We start from the raw sequence: 15,557 nt of genomic DNA, 5'->3' as shown, positions 1-15,557 counted from the left end.
ACCTTTGCCTGCCACTGTAAGAACCATTAAGAGAATTATTTTCCCACTAAACAAGAAACTGCTTTAAAGATTCCTGGATGATTATGGAGACTTAAACAGCTCAAACTCCCTATTTCCTCAGCATGGATTATCAGAGCATGGAGTCCTCTGACCAGATGAGAAAAGACAGAAAATCCTGGAGTCCAGGAAGGTATCCTTGCTTGAGGAGCTATACAGTAACTTACCTACTATGAAGGCAATCTCTCTCTCCCAGCCTTAGCAGAATAAAGGATAAAAATAAAGTCTCTCTAAAAGGTAAGGGAGAAGAACAAAATACACTGGCTGGAGCAAGTTAACTGGTGATAAATTCAACTAATTATACATAAATATGAATTAACATGCAAAGATGGCTATTAAACATGCAAAAAAGGCAGAGGTACCAGAGATCAAATTGCCAACATCTGCTGGATCATCGGAAAAGCAACAGAGTTCCAGAAAAACATCTACTTCTGCTTTATTGACTATGTCAAAGCCTTTGACTGTGTGGATCACAACAAACTGGAAAATTCTTAAAGAGATAGAAATACCAGACCATCTTACCTGCCTCCTGAGAAATCTGGATGCAGGTCAAGAAGCAACAGTTAGAACTAGAGATGGAACAACAGACTGGTTCTGAATTGGCAAAGGAATACATCAAGGCTGTATATTGTCATCCTGCTTATTTAACTTATATGCAGAGTACATCATGAGAAATGCTGGGCTGGATGAAGCACAAGATGAAATCAAGACTGCCGGGAGAAATATCAATAACCTCAGACATGCAGATGATACCACCCTTACGGCAGAAAGTGAAGAACTAAAGAGCCTCTTGATGAAAGTGAAAGAGGAGAGTGAAAAAGCTGGCTTAAAGCTCAACATTCAGAAAACTAACATCATGGCATCCAGTCCCCTCACTTCATGGCAAATGGATGGTAAACAATGGAAACAGTGACAGACTTTATTGAAGATGGTGAGGGCAGCCATGAAATTAAAAGGCGCTTGCTCCTTGGAAGAAAAGCTATGACCAACCTAGATGGCTTATTAAAAAGTAGAGACATTACTTTGCTGACAAAGGTCCGTCTTGTCAAAGCTATGGTTTTCCCAGTAGTCATGGATGGATGTGAGAGTTGGACTATAAAGAAAGCTGAGCACCGAAGAATTGATGCTTTTGAACTGTGGTGTTGGAGAAGACTCTGGAGAGTCCCTTGGACAGCAAGGAGATCAAAGCAGTCAATCCTAAAGAAAATCAGTCCTGAATATTCATTGGAAGGACTGATGTTGAAGCTGAAACTTCAATACTTTGGCCACCTGATGCGAAGAACTGACTCACTGGAAAAGACCCTGATGCTGGGAAAGAAGGCAGGAGGAGAAGGGGATGACAGAGGATGAGATGGTTGGATGGTATCGCTGACTCAATGGACATGAGTTTGAGCAAGCTCTGGGAGTTGGTGATGGACAGGGAAGCCTGGCGTGGTGCAGTCCATGGAGGTCACAGAGAGTCGGACACGACTGAGTGACTGAACTGAACATGCAAACATTCCTGGGGGAAGGAGATGGAGGAAGGTGATAAGTATCTGTTTATTCTGGTATGGATCAATTTAATTAGATAAATTTTCTAATATTTTATTAGACACGTGAAAGAAATAATTGTACTTCAAGTACATATAGACAAGAAAGGGTTGAGCCTTCAGAAAGCCAGAAGAAAGGAAAACAGAAATAAATTCTAGAAGATGGAAGAAAGGTGGATCTAAGATATGGGAAGGAGGAAGAGTGCAGCACAAAGAACAAAAGGAAAACATGAAGAGATGAGGTGTGAAGAAGTAAAAAAAAAAAAAAATTCAACCACAATGAAACAACTCTCCCACAAACAGAAATCAAGGGACATGTTTAAGAGAAATCACAGGGACAGCTCCATAAGTCAAGAAGGTCTGAGTGAAGGTTAAAGGGTCAAATAATGATGCAAGGCTTATATAACCAAAAAGTAGCAGTACCTAGTGTTTTCGATACCCTTTCAGCTCTATTCATTGTTCCCTCTGTTATTTATATGATAGCTAATAACCTTATACTATTTTCTTCTGACTCACCAATTTCAGTTTTTACCTTTAGACATCCTATTATAGATGACAACTCATAACACAAGCTTTGGTTAAATCAATATTTAGTCTTTATAAATATTATGACTATGTAAACACTGTTCACTACTTGAAGGAATATACCCTAGTTATATTTCTCATACACATTTTTTTTAAGTTTATAGTTGTTTTGCTTTAGAACTTGCTTTCTTTTCTTTGTACCTATCTCAAATTCTTCTCTTTGTGTCTCTCTTTGTGAATTTTCAGTACTCAAACCTATTGGATAATTTATAACTTCTAACATCTTCTCCCCTGAAGACAGCCCTCCTGGAATCATCTGTCTGCTTCAATCTGTACCGAGGACTGTCTAAGTGGAGTGAATGAACTAATCTTCTGAAGCATCCTTTATTCATCATAATGGGAAGGAACTTTCTTCATTGTGCTTTTGTAAATGTTGGGTCTTTTGTTGCCTGAATCTCTTTCCTTTAGTTAACAATCTTCTACTGTTGGCAGAGCCCATTTTCTAGGAACTTCCAAAGAATAGGTACATGTCTGAAAATATCTTCCTTGAAAATAATTTTTACTAAGCATTTCAAAGGCATTGCTCCTTGATTTTCAACTTTCAATGCTGAAATGTCTGATACTGTTCTTATACCCACTCCTTCATATATGGTATAAGAAAAAAATCTCTAAAAGCTTATCTTAGTCTGTTTGGGCCACTCTAACAGAATACCATACAGTGGGCTGCTTATAATAAACAACAGAAATTTATTTCTCACAGTACTATACACCAGGAAGTCCAAGCTCAAGTTGCCAGCAGATATGGTGTCTGGTAAGGACCTGTTTCCTGATTCATTGATAGCCATCTTTTTGCTGCGTCTTCTCGTTACATAGCAGAAGGGGTGAGGGAGCTCTCTAGGGTGTATTTTATAAGGGTCCTAATCCCATTCATGAGGGCTCTGCCCTTGTGACCTAACCACCTCCCAAAGGCCCCATCTCTAAATATCATCACATTGGCTTCAACATATGAATTTTGAGGAAATACATTTAGCCCACAGCAAAACTTCTCTTTATCCCTGGTGTTTTGATATTTTATAAGGACCCTTCTTTAGAGTAGGGTGGTCTTTCTAGCTTATTTTAATTATTATTATTATTAACAGGCTTTCAGTAAGCCATTTTAATCCAGAGGCTCACGGTCCTCATGTTGAGGGAAAAAAACTTTTTCTGGTATTTTAGTATTCTACCTAATCTAACAGCATGATTATCACTATAACATTAAGAAAGAGAAAGTGAGGCCAATTAAAATGTGTCACATCTTCAATCATAAAAAACATTCTGACTTCAAAGATATTAAGATATAGGGAAAAATATGTATCTCATGCTACTTCTTTCCTAATTTTTCCTCTCCATTTCCCCACTGTCTCTTTCTGGAATTCCTATTAGGTAAATGTTAGACTGCTTCTCTTTCATTTTCTCTCCTATTTTCTCTTTGTCTTGTTCTATTTTATGAAGTTTCCTCAACTTTAGCTTCTAAATATTCTACTGAAATATAAAATATTATTATCACATTTTAATTTCTAAGAGCTTCTTTTTCTAACTAAAAAAATAGCATTCTACTTCTGTTTTAGAAAATCAACTTCACCTCTTAGCATTCAAAGGATATTAATTTTTCTTTTTCCTGCATTGTCTCTTTCCCTTAAGAACTTATTCTTTCATGTTGGAAGCCTTTCTCAAGTGTCTGGTGATATTTGGCTTTTAACTCATATTTAAGAGTGAGGCACTAAGAAGTGGACCAGTGGAGCTTGTCAACTGGTAGGCTTTCTTGTAGGTTATCTGGCCAAGCAGCCAGCCTTTACAATGAAGATCTCCCAAATGGCAGTTATCTGAAGCTCTTTTATCAGGGATCATTGTTTCCTCAGGAAAGATGACTCCACTCTCCTGTATGGAGGATATGGTCCTGGCTGGTGAAATGCGTAGGGGTAGGGGAATCACAGTACCACTGAGGAGTAGCCTTTCACTTGATCTCCCTGTTTCCAGCCCAGTGTCTCATCCCACTTACTACTATGTCTGGAGCCTCTCCGGTTAATTTTTATTTACGAAATACTTTCTGTCTCTTCCAGGGGTAGGAGAGGGGATAGAGTGAAGGCTTTTTATGTCGACATTCAACCAATCGCTATTTTCAGCCTGGGCCATACCTCCACTTTCCATAGTACTAGATGACCTCATTCTTGAGCTCTTCTGGGGCTCTGGGGCCCTAAACAAGGTTTCCTTCCCACTGATCTACTACTTACCAGCATGAAGGTCCTACAACTCCAACTTTTTATGAGCTTTTACCTGCTTTTCATATTTATATATTGTGGTTCAAATAACAGAAGTCTTCTAATTTCAAAGACCACTTTTCTGTTTTTTATTCTCCTTGTTGTTTAGGGTGATAATATCTCAGAGAAGAGGACAAAAACAGCTTTATTTTGCCATTTTAAAACTACAAGTTTCCCTTATGTGTTTTTGTGTCTCTAACAAGTTAGCAGAGTCCTTGACACCAAATAGACGTTCATTAAATACTTCATTAATGAATGACTGCTGCTGCTGCTGCTAAGTCGCTTTAGTCATGTCCAACTCTATGCGACCCCAAAGACAGCAGCCCACCAGGCTCCCCCGTCCCTGGGATTCTCCAGGCAAGAACACTGGAGTGGGCTGCCATTTCCTTCTCCAATGCATGAAAGTGAAAAGTGAAAGTGAAGTCGATCAGTCGAGTCTGACTCTTACTGACCCCATGGACTGCAGCCTACCAGGCTCCTCTGTCCATGGGATTTTCCAGGCAAGAGTACTGGAGTGGGTTGCCATTGCCTTCTCCAATGAATGACAAGATATAGTCAGAGTACAGACTCAGCTGCTCTAACAAAAAGACCCCCAAATGCAAAGGCTCAAACAAGAGAAGTGCTTATTTTTCTCTCACGGAGCATTCCACAGGTACAAGGCTAGGTTAGAGTGAAGAAGTGTCGCTAGGTCCTTAAGTCTTAAGGATCCAAGTTTCTTCTTTCTTGTTATTCTATATCCATTCTATAGTTTTGTTGTGGCCAAAACTGGCTAATCATTATACTCTGCATTCCAGCCCATAGAAAGGGGGGTTCAAAAAGGGGTCAATCAACCTACAAGAAAGTCTACCAGTCAATGAGTCCCATACATAGCTACTATCTCACAGTTTCTAGGGGCCAGGAATCAGGGCCAACAAACATGTGAGCTTGGAAGCAGACCCTTCTTCAGCCAAGGTTCAAATGAGACTTTAGCCCTAGCAAACTCCGTGACTAGTCCATGGGAGACTCTGAACAAAAGGACCCAGTTAAGCCATGCCCATATTCCTGGCCCACAGGAACTGTGAGTTAATGAATGTATGTTGGCTTAAGCTACTAAGTTTAGGGGTAATTCATTACATATAAAATAACTACCACAACATCTCAACTTTCACTATTTAACAGTAACTGACAAAAACATGCAATTGTACATTAAAGGCAAAAATACAATTTAAAAGTAGAAGGCTAAGAAATATTTGACAGTCTTTTGGATTTAATATCATTAAAGAAATATTAAATATTAGGCTTTCATCTTATACCCGATTCCTGTAATGGGGAATGATCTCAACAACTTAACCCACATTGCTGGTAGTTTCTTAGTCCTGCACTTTTTCAACCTATCTATCTCTAGAATGCAATCTTCTTTCAGATGTAAATGTCACTAATGCTGGGAGTACTCAGAGGGAAAGTATGAGCCATGTATATAGAATATCATAATGGAAAATGATTTGATTTTATACTACAGAAAATTAAAAATTTGAAGGTTTTCCTTCCAAAGGAATTGTTGTAGCAAGAAAAACAAGGTGGCTGATGGCAGAAAAATCAATATTAATACTAATTGCTTTTATATTTACTTACATGTTAATAAAGATATACTATAGACCAATGAAGTAAAATGACCCAAATAATCTGGAAGGTGCAGAAATCTAGACCAAATATGAAGGCAGCCTCAGGCACTAGACTTTGCATGTTAGCCAAGACTTAATCCATACGTTCCTTTAGTTAACAAGCACTGATAGAACATCTACTGGGTACTGGATGTCAGATATATTGATGTAAAACAAGGAATAATAATAAATAATGTAAAACAATAATAATAATTGTCTTATATACAGAACAAAATGATGATAATAACTAAGCTGCTAGCAATGGTTATCTTGTATGAGGAGACAATTTATTAATTTGTTTCTTTAATATTTAAAGAGTGCCTATTATGTGCCAGGCATTGGTCTAGGTGCTGGGATTCAGGACTGAATTAAAAAAGCAAGATGAGGAAACAGTGAACAATCATTTTCAACATTAATCATCTCTAAAAAGCATGACCATTAATTTATTTCATCAATAAATCTATGATTAGGTTTTTTTTTAAGCAAGCTTTAAGTTACTAACGAAATACTTTCAACAATATAAAGTCTGTCTTTATAATCTGTCTTAAAATCAGGCTTGTCAAACAGTTTTTAAAAAAAATACCACTGGCATATTCAAGAATGTATTTTGGTAAAGTTAATGTGAAAGCATCAATAAGTTTCCAACACTGTAAAATCATTACTTTGCCCAGTTTAAAAATAAGAATGTTTAAATTTTATGGTATCTGATTTATCTTTATCCCTATGATACAATATTTTACTTACAGTTTGTGGATTAATCTCTTCCTCTCCCATAGGTTCATCCATAATTTGCTGTCCATTCTGTGAAAAGCATAGCAAGTAGAAAGTTACCAAAACAGATTTCATATCAGTTCAAGTCAAACGAAGGCAGACAAAACAAAATCATATAGGAATATTTTCACTCCTAAAGGGTTCTAATGAAATAAGAACCACCATTTAAGTATGAAGTTGCCAATTTGCAACAGGTTGTGCTTCAAAAGTTAATGTGTAAACTGATGTTTAATATTATAAAAATATTTTTCCATGGAAATGATGTAATAACTGATGGTTACCCTTCCAGGTAATCCCTGGCAAGCCCTTGAGTTTATTTTAAGAGTTAAATGCATTACAATGGTCTTATTTAAACCTCACCAAACATTGTTTACAATACTTTCTATGGCAAAACACATTCTAAATTCCAACTCCATTGATAATCAGGGCAAATGATTAATTATTGGGGGGAAATTAAACTAAATCTCTACATCAATAGAGATTCCAGATGGATTAAACGTTTAAGTGTCAAAAAGTAAAATTATACAAGCATTAGAAGAAAACACAGGTGAGTACTACTTATGAGGTAAGAAGGGTAGAAATCATAAAGGAAAAAAATGACATCTGAATCCATAAAAGTTTAAAATGTCTCTGTCAGACATAAAAAAGATAAAGACAAATTGATTACAAAAAAGTAAAATAAAAGCAACATATGACAAAGGGTTGGTATCCTCAATACATAAAGAACTTCGTTTTACAAACCTGTAAGAAAAAACACTGAACTTCAACAGAAATGAGCAATAAGGGAAAAAACAGTTCAGCCTTAGCACTAATCAAAGAAATGCATTTAACTGAAAGATACTTTTGCCTTTCAAATTGGTAATGATTTACAGAAAAAAATAACACCCAGTGCTAATACAGGTATGGGGATAAGAACACTCTGGATATACTGCTGTAGACAGTGTAAATCAGCACAACCTTTCAAGAAGGCAATATAAGCCTGTATTTAAAAAACAAAAAAGACACATAAAACTTTGAAATGTCTCATCATTTCAATTTTTAAAAAAATGGACAAGTGTGCAAAGATGTACATATAAGAATGCTCACCATAACTTTTTCCAAAAAGAACTCCAAATTGGAAACCTAAATTCCTAACAATAGAGAACTAGTTAAATATAATATGGTACATCCATATAATGGAATACTATGCAGTCACTAAAAATGATGATAAAGATGTAAGTTTATTGACATGGAAAGACAGTCACATGTAATAAGTGAAAAAGCAGTTTACAAAACAGTATGGATTGTAATGATCCCATTGTAAATAAATATATACATGTTTTAATGTATATATTTGTATGGGAAAAACTCTGGAAGGATATACACCAAAATGTTAACAGTGACTATCTCTGAGTGGTAGAATTTTAGACAATTTAAATTGTCTGGCTTATCTGGATTTTCTAATGTGTCTACAATGTCTACAATGAATATGTATTATTTGAGTAATTAAAAACAAAAGCAAAAGTCAGGTATACGTAATGTCTTCTCTAGCTCCCTCACTGGAGAAAGGAGTAATGCCCCTGGCCACTTGTTAATTCAACAAAGTACAAGGATTTAAGCTAACCATCTTTAGAGAATTATCAACTAGGAAATAAAAGGTAGCCATCCACTACCCCACAACCCACAAGAGACATCTACTCTGAATTTGAACTCCTCTCTGCACTCTCTCTATCTCTATTTATTCATCCATCCATTCATCCATCCATTTCATTTCATTCATGCTATGTTCTAGGCACCAAACTGGAGATGAAAACCCTCATCCTAAAGATTCATCCTACAGTATCTCATAGGTTTACTGACCCATAAAAAGGGCAACTTCCATTTTCAAACACTCATAGAGTATGTTCCAGGGTTAGGAAATGCCCACACAAGATTACAAAGCCAAAATACAGAAATGGTGCCAAAATACAGAAAAGGAGGAAGCAGGTATAAAATCTTTATTTTCCGAAGATACTTTCAGAGGCTATGTATTGTCCACTCCTATGGTAAGGACTCAAATAACACCAGGATACATCTTTCTCTTAAAAGCCACAACCATTTATTCAACCAAACACTGATCATTTTTATCCAAATATCCCAGAAAAATCTTAAAAGAGCTCTTAAGAACACTGGTTTTGGAGTCAGACACCTAGCTTCAAAGTCCTGCTCTTACACTGATTATGAAGTCTTGGACAAGTTATTTAAACTATCTAAGCTCTTTCTTCATATGGAAGGTGGATATTAAAAGTCTTATCTTCAGAGAGCTGTGAAGACTAAATAAGATAATGATATGAGACCTGTCAGTAAACAATCAAAGTTAGCTATTTTAATTATTGTCAAAACTCAATCACTCCCACTGCGGCCCACCAATTTGCTACTTCTGCATTCACTGTCTCAGTGAATGGTATCATCATTAATCTAGGAGCCCAAAGTAGATTTTCTCACTAATTGTGCATAGTACTCTCCTCCTATTAACACAGATCTACTCAATCGCTCCCCATTATTTGGCTTTTAGAATCCTTGGTTTAACTTGAGCTACATTTATATTTTCCATGGGAATATAATTTGAGAATTATCTGCTCCTTGCGATTTTCAAGGCAAAGTAAGAATCCCAGCTTGTAACTTACTTTTTGGTGTAGGAGAAACAGCCCTAAATCTGAATTGGTAGACCAGGGATAGAGTCCTAGATCTGCCACTTAAAAAGCTTTATGATTTGGGGCAATTCAGAGAGTCTCCTGATCCATTTACTTTATATCTGTTCAAAATGGGGGTACCTGCCCTGTCTACTCAAAGGGTTGTTGTTAAGCTCAAAACTAAGATAACTCATAAGAAAATATATTATAAACTGTAAGAAGCTGTACCAACACCAATTACTATTACTAAGGTAAGGTAGGTTCAAGAGGATAAAATAATACTGCATAAAGTCATTTTGATCTTAGTTTTCTGTTCCAAATATACAAACATACTCATATCATATGCTTAAATTCTTTCTATCCCCTTCTCACCTATATTTGAACACTATCAGGACAAGAAAGTACTAGACCTCACTGGGCAGCTCACCATACCATTTCAGGAAAAGCACTGACTGCTAGATAATGCTCTTCTTCATATAGTAACTTTCCTCAAATGCAAATTCTCTTTAAGAGGATTACTAACATGCGATGACTAACTTGTCTGTACTCTACCTACAAAGTCACAGAAGTAAATCTACGGCTGTGACTATAAACTCAAAGAACACCTCAAGTCTGTTCTTTTCTAGATAATTCAAGTTCCTTCAAACACTCCATTTAGAAGATGAGACCACTTTCTTTACTGAGCATGCAACCAATTCATCTTAAAATGGTGGAAAAGAGAATTGTGTGCAATTAACACTGCAACCTTGATACAACTAATGCAGAGTAAAGGGCATATCACCTCCCTTGTTCTACATAATAAACATATTAATGCAGTTCACAAATGCATTATTTTTGGAATATCCACAACACACTGCTGAGTCATACTATTTCTTTCTTGTTTTCTGTTGGTTAAATTCTTGTTTTCTTCACTTACACTGAAACTAAGCCCTCTATCCTCTATCTTGTATTTGATACTTAGGCTTAGAGCCTTAAATTTTTTTTATTCATCTTTTTCCAGTTCTGATTCATTGCTACAACCTCTATAGATTAGATTCCAACTCTGTCAATCAGCTTCTTCACTATGTTCAGCTTCATGTAATCCATAAATCGTACAATGCATTCTCTTTTCTGAATTTTCCACTCAATTAATTAATACAATATACTAACAAAGCAATCTAAGAAAAAAGTTAAGTGAAATATAATCTAAAGGTATTTTATGCTCTACTTTTTTTCAAACTACTGTTTCAGCCTTTTTTTATATAATTATTTATTTTTAATTGGAGGATAAAAACATCTACTTCCTTTCTGAGTTTACAAAAGATTTAGAACTTTGAACAATTTAATTTTTAAAACAAGAAAATATAAAAGCTAATTTTATCCTACATACCAGTGTAGTGTTACCAAAATCAACCCCAAAAGGCAACTTTACTTCAATAAACCTTTTGTATCACTTCAGCAAAACAAGGATCCAAATGCTAACTATTTAGAAATGAGGATAATTACCTCTGTGGCTAAGAATTTTCCCTTCTGAAAAAGGACTCTTGACTTCACTAGAGATTAGGTTACATGGACCACTAATGTGACTCACTATTGTAATACTTACAGTTTCAAAAGTTCAAGAAATAATACCAATTAAACAAGAAAATTTATTTCTCTAATTTTAAGAAACAAATAGAAAAAACATGTGGTCTGAATCTGGCTAGTACCAGGTTTAAACTCCAGTCCTGTCACTTACTGCTGTAGTTAACTGGCTAAGTTACTTAACATTTTGAGCCTCAGTTTTCTCATTTGTAAGATGCATATAATATCTACTTCACAGGGATGTTGTAATGAAAAGGACTCACCAAGGGACAGTAGATGCTCAGTAAATGCTACTTCCTGTCCCCTCTTTGCCTTCAATTGACTGTGTAATATTTCTATTTCTACAGTTAGCTTCCAAAAGTCATAATGCAATGAAGTAGTACAGGAGAGTATTGAGATACCTGTTTCACCACTTACTACAGCCAATTTCCTGCCAAGCAGGGTGGAAGAGATCATTCATATGTGTGATGTATTTTTATACAATGTGGCTAAAGAATGAGTACGAGTGAAAAAGAATAGTTTAAATGCGAGGCAAACGTATTTATCCTCTCTCATCCCACCATAATGCCTTCCAGCCAAAAAATCACAGAGCTTGGCAGACTGTACATATGCAAATATTATGTGAAATACTGGAAAAGGTTAGGAAATGCTAATCATGCTTTACTCTGGTAGTCTGAATGTGTAAAAGTCAAAAATTAGAATAACATACAATATGGGTCTCACCAGAACAAATCAGACAAAGGAGACTGTTAGCCTCAGTTTCAGCAGGTATTGTTTTCAACACAACTTCTAATGTTGTGGTATAAAATTATCACATAATTTTCCTGCTCTTAAGAGGATAAACAATTCAAATCAGTAATTCTGAACCAAGGTTTCAGGACTTCTACAATATTGCAAAGTATTTTAAGGAAAATTTTAAAAATGTTAAAATCAAGAATATTTTTCTAATTAAAAATTTTTTTAAATTTTAAGCAACCCTATTAAACAGATTGTTTTGCTGTAATGGTGTGTTACTACCATGCACATTTCTAGGCTGCTTGGTAGTTTGCTATCACTAAATATAAAATAAGTTTTAAAAAATGCACTGAGTCCAGCAGAAGACCATCTTGCACAAATACACTAGGACTACAAAAATGATTTGTGACTCATAATGCTACCTTGAACTTAGCAGGACATATCATCTCATGACATCCTACCACCTAGAAATGAAATATACATATGAACATTGGGAGAAAAGAATTCCTCATAGAGAACAGCCTAAAACAACAGGAAGGGAGGAGGAAAAGAATGGGGCCAGAGCCTTAGTGTACTAATCTGGAAATCCAGGTTGTAGATATAAACAGGAACCATGCCTTTTTTTTTTTAAACCATCCTCAAGTTTCCACAAGTATATCTGCCTTCCAAACTCCCTGATATCAGCAGCGGTTTTCCTGCCCAAAGCATATGGCAGAGGATTTCCATGAAGGTGCTGACGATGAAGCATTAGAAACCTCTCTAAAACTTCAGTTAAGATAGCATCAAATTGTTCAGAATCCAAAGAATCTTCTATGCAATCACATTGAAACAATAAGAAACAAGCATTTTATATTCTTAATAAGGAATGTATATAATCCTTACCAATGTGACAGGATTAAGAATCAGCTCCTCATTTATCCTAAGGAAATATCAGAGATGTGCATAAAGACTATGTACAGTGATATTCATCATACTCATTATACTGAAAAATAGAAAACAATCTAAATGACCAACAGGGGACTGGTTAAATAAAGCATAATACATCTATTCATATGTAGTAATACTATGCAATGGTTAAAATCAGGGCCTCAAAGAAAAATTAATGATGCAAAAATATGACTGCAATATATTAAGTTAAAAAGGATACAAAACTAAATTGTATGATCCCAATTTTGCACACCCCCCCCCAACATGTGTGCATGTAACTGGAAAACATATAAAATCTTATCAGTAGTTACCTGGGTCATAGGATTTTCTTCTTTGTACTGTATTTTCAAAATTATATGCATTTATTATATTATTTTATAAAGAGAAAAAACAATCAATGTAATTAGAAAAATCCATTTATTTCTAGCTAAGGTGCCATTACATGGGCTTTGCTATTCCTCTAGCAACTAAAGGTCTGCTAGTACTCAAGACTATTCTATTTTCTAGACTAGGGTAGGAATGACCACTGATTATATTTACATTATTAAGTTTTAGAAGAATCTTTCAGAAGCTTTTTTTCCCCTCTCTGATGGTTTCCTGTGGTTGTGGCCTCAGAAAATAGATAAGTCTTTAGGCCTGAATCCATCTCATTTTTTGGAGTGTACCCCTAAGGGGAATTCTGCTTATGAAACAAGAGTATGTTGAGATAAGAATAAAGAAATGAAAACATGGTAGCCAAAATTAAATCTGCATTGTGAATAGCAAGTATCAGATTGACACTGCAGAAAACAGATTCCATGCCACGGAGGACAAACTTGAGTAAATGAAAAAAAAAATGAAAGAAAAGATTAAAAAACTATGGAGGACAGACGTAGAAATAATCTATGAATAACAGATGCTCCTAAAGAAAAACCAGCAGTTTAATCAATCAAAAGTATAAGAAAACTTTCCAGTTCTGAAAAAAAATACCTGAGACTGGAGACTGAGAAGGTTCAACAGAGATCATCAACACCAAGACATGTCCTGGCAAATGTTTTTAAATGTCAAGGATAAAGATATAATCCTACAAGCATACAAGCAGAAAAAAATAGGTTATTTTCGAAGGAACTAAAATCATATTGACCTCAGATTTCTCCTCTGCAACAATAAAATGCCAGAAGACAATGAAGTAATGACTTACAGAGAGTTAAAAGGGAAAAGTTAGATCTAAGAATTTTATACCTTGTCCCAGTTCTTCACATACAAAGGTTACAGGAAATTATTCTTAGTTCTGCAAAGTCTTATAAAATTTCACCACCTTGGTAGTACCTTTTTTCATGAACTGTTCAAAGGCATGTCTTAGACTATTGAAAGAGAATCAAAATAAGAATTCAAGAATACTGAGGTAGGAAAGAATTGGTAAAGTATATTGACACCAACTTAGTATCTAGAAATAACTGAATAAAATAATTAACCCCAATAAAGGAGAAAGGGTCACTAATGAAGAATAAATAATGTAAGTATATAAACAATATAAAACTTTAGAAAGTTAGAGGTAACATTTGTAACCTTAGGATAAATTAATGTGGACTCAAAATAAAAGAGATAGTGGAAGAAAGGAAAAACTAAGATTCTAAATTCTTTCCTAAAAGACATTTAAAAACCACTGCTTCTAGTAACTAGCTAATAAACTTTGGAATGCTTTGAAAAACCGTAAAACAACTGAGAATTATAATTATTTATTGCAGTCCAAACCAGTGGAGAATATCATAACTGGCAAAGACTGTGACTAGTACCTTACGTAGGCATCCCATTCAACCCTAAGCACATGAGGTAGGTATAATTACCCCTATTTTACAGATGAGGAAACCAAGGTTCAGCAAAGTTAGTGAATGGCAGAAGCAAGATTCAAACCCAAGTCTTTCCAGCTCTGTAATTCTTTCTTCAATTTTTCATAACCTCCTCAAACAAAAGAATCCATAAGGCAGCAGAAAGAAACCAAGCCACAAGAATAAAAAACTTAAAATAAGATGACCAAAATAATTCCTATTTTACACCTATTTGCACTAAGAACTGTAAAGTATCTACTTAAAACAGAGTATTTTAAAGGATATTTGATGCTATTACAGAATTATATCAATAATTTTATGAGTGATGATGGTATGCTAATTAAATGTTTAAAAAATTCTTTATCTTTTAAGAAATATACATGTAAATATTTATGTCTTAACTGATGTATTAGCTTCAAAATAATCCACTGGAGCCAGGGAGGGGAAGAGAGGTAGTGTGTGTGTGTGATAGGAAGTACAGATGAAACAAGAGTGGCCATGAGTCAATAATCTTTGAGGCTGAGCTATGGAAATATGCTGGTTTATTATTCTCTCTACTCTGGTATGTGTTCAAAATGCTTGATAATAAAAATTTAATGGTCTTAGGTTGCATTTTTAAAACGCTTAAAAATTCACATAATTATTTACTGCTTTAAAGAGAAACCCAAACAAAAACAGATAAGCATAAAAAAGCACGAAGAAAAAGAAGAAAGCAAGTGTTTGCAATAATAAGGCCAAAAATAAAATGTGAAGCAAAAACCTTAAACTGATTAAAAAGGTGATTTGATCTGGACTAAAAACATAATTAGTACTTAATGCATATAGTAATAATAATTGCTATCATTTACTGAGTAATTATCACACACTAGGCAAGTCCATCTTTGATGCTTCTAACAACTCTGTGAGGCATTATCACTAATTTACAAATGAGGAAATTAAGTCAAGACGGGTATGTCAATCTTTGAAAGCACTGACACACACGCACATGTATCCTCAGCCCCTAACAAAATGCCTGGCTGGCATACAGTAGGTGCTCAATAAATATTTGTTGCAT

The 15,557-nt window shown here is 35.1% G+C and overlaps 1 protein-coding gene across 3 annotated transcripts in view; it reads right to left on the bottom strand.

Annotated features, from left to right (window-relative positions):
- RPS6KA3 (ribosomal protein S6 kinase A3) overlaps positions 1-15,557 on the bottom strand; it is a 102,066-nt gene that overhangs the window by 65,606 nt on the left and 20,903 nt on the right. The window contains exons 2-4 of one of the 3 annotated variants that reach the window (XM_043895081.1): positions 13,665-13,758; positions 12,651-12,750; positions 6,793-6,849 (exon numbers count right to left, since the gene is read on the bottom strand). In XM_043895081.1, coding sequence (XP_043751016.1) covers positions 6,793-6,834 — 42 coding nt within the window. In that variant the 5' untranslated portion in view covers positions 6,835-6,849; positions 12,651-12,750; positions 13,665-13,758. The remainder of the gene's footprint in view (positions 1-6,792; positions 6,850-12,650; positions 12,751-13,664; positions 13,759-15,557) is intronic. The other 2 variants (XM_043895080.1, XM_043895079.1) reach the window with 2 other exon arrangements.

Source organism: Cervus elaphus, chromosome X, assembly GCF_910594005.1.
Source record: "Cervus elaphus chromosome X, mCerEla1.1, whole genome shotgun sequence".
NCBI lineage: Eukaryota > Metazoa > Chordata > Mammalia > Artiodactyla > Cervidae > Cervus > Cervus elaphus.
The sequence above is the reverse complement of the archived record's forward strand: the minus strand, read 5'-3'. Positions and strand labels throughout refer to the sequence as shown.